The sequence below is a fragment of the Apteryx rowi genome, unplaced genomic scaffold (genome assembly GCF_003343035.1).
Source record: "Apteryx rowi isolate R43461 unplaced genomic scaffold, aptRow1 scaffold_167, whole genome shotgun sequence".
Lineage (NCBI taxonomy): Eukaryota > Metazoa > Chordata > Aves > Apterygiformes > Apterygidae > Apteryx > Apteryx rowi.
The window spans coordinates 1,580,037-1,580,965 of record NW_020447941.1 but is presented as its reverse complement, the minus strand read 5'-3'; the positions used below and the strand labels follow the sequence as shown (position 1 = coordinate 1,580,965).

Here is a 929-nt window from a genome sequence, read left to right as displayed (position 1 = left end):
CTGCGAAGCCTCCGGGCTGTTGCTGACTGCGGTAAGAATTGCTGCGTGTACCAAGAGCAGCGTACGGCAGGTCTGTAAGCACCTGGAGGGCCTTACCACCCAGGTGAGAAACCAGGCTGGGCTTTCGATGGCCTGGTTTCACTCCCTGGGTGACCTGCAGCAAGTCACCCTCCCTCTAGTTCTTGCTCCTCCTTTTTAGAAGGAGAATAATGATTCTTCCGTGGTCTGTTCAGACRCTGAAGCCCACATCCTCAAAGCTGCCACGGTCACAGGTACCCAGCACCTCGTATCTCAATGCTTTGGAGAGCTGGACCTGCAGAAACTTTTGGAGGGACTTTTTCCATCACATACGGTGCCCTGCAGACCCACARAGATATTGAGACTAGCTCTCAGCCCTTCTGGTTTTGTTTTTTTTCCATCCGTACTTCTCTGAGCTCCTTAAAAGGGCAACAGCATCATCTTATACACAGCGAGGGTACTGAGGCAGGAGATGCGATTTGGCCGTGGGCAGAGCCCACGGTCTGAGCCTGCGGTCCCCGCTCCTTTCCGGACCCTGCGGATGCTGCCGTAGCATCGCCGCGGCCGCTGCGGAAGCCAACTCCGAGTGCAGCTTGTGGGGATACATGCCAGGGCAGGTGCTGCGAGACCTCTGGGTGGGAGAAAGCACCCCGAGGCTCCAGGTGCCCTGCTGCCCGGCTGGGAGTCCCCGGGGGGAGCAGCTCCCCTCTCCGGAGTGATCCCTGCTCCAGGCGCCCGGTGCAAATCAGTGCCTGGCTTTCCGGACCCCCGATGTGGGGGGCAGGCAGGGCTCCCTGCACTCGGGCGGGGGGCAGGCAGGGCTCCCTGCGCTCGGGTGGGAGCAGGCAGGACTCCCTGCACTCGGGCGGGGGGCAGGCAGGGCTCCCTGCGCTCGGGTGGGAGCAGGCAGG

General features: G+C 61.6%; 1 protein-coding gene across 1 annotated transcript in view; it reads left to right on the top strand.

The window, feature by feature from the left end:
• Positions 1–209: 209 nt before the first annotated feature.
• THBD (thrombomodulin) overlaps positions 210–929 on the top strand; it is a 5,221-nt gene continuing 4,501 nt past the window's right edge. The window contains exon 1 of the mRNA XM_026060203.1: positions 210–272. Within this exon, the coding sequence (XP_025915988.1) occupies positions 210–272 (63 nt within the window). The remainder of the gene's footprint in view (positions 273–929) is intronic.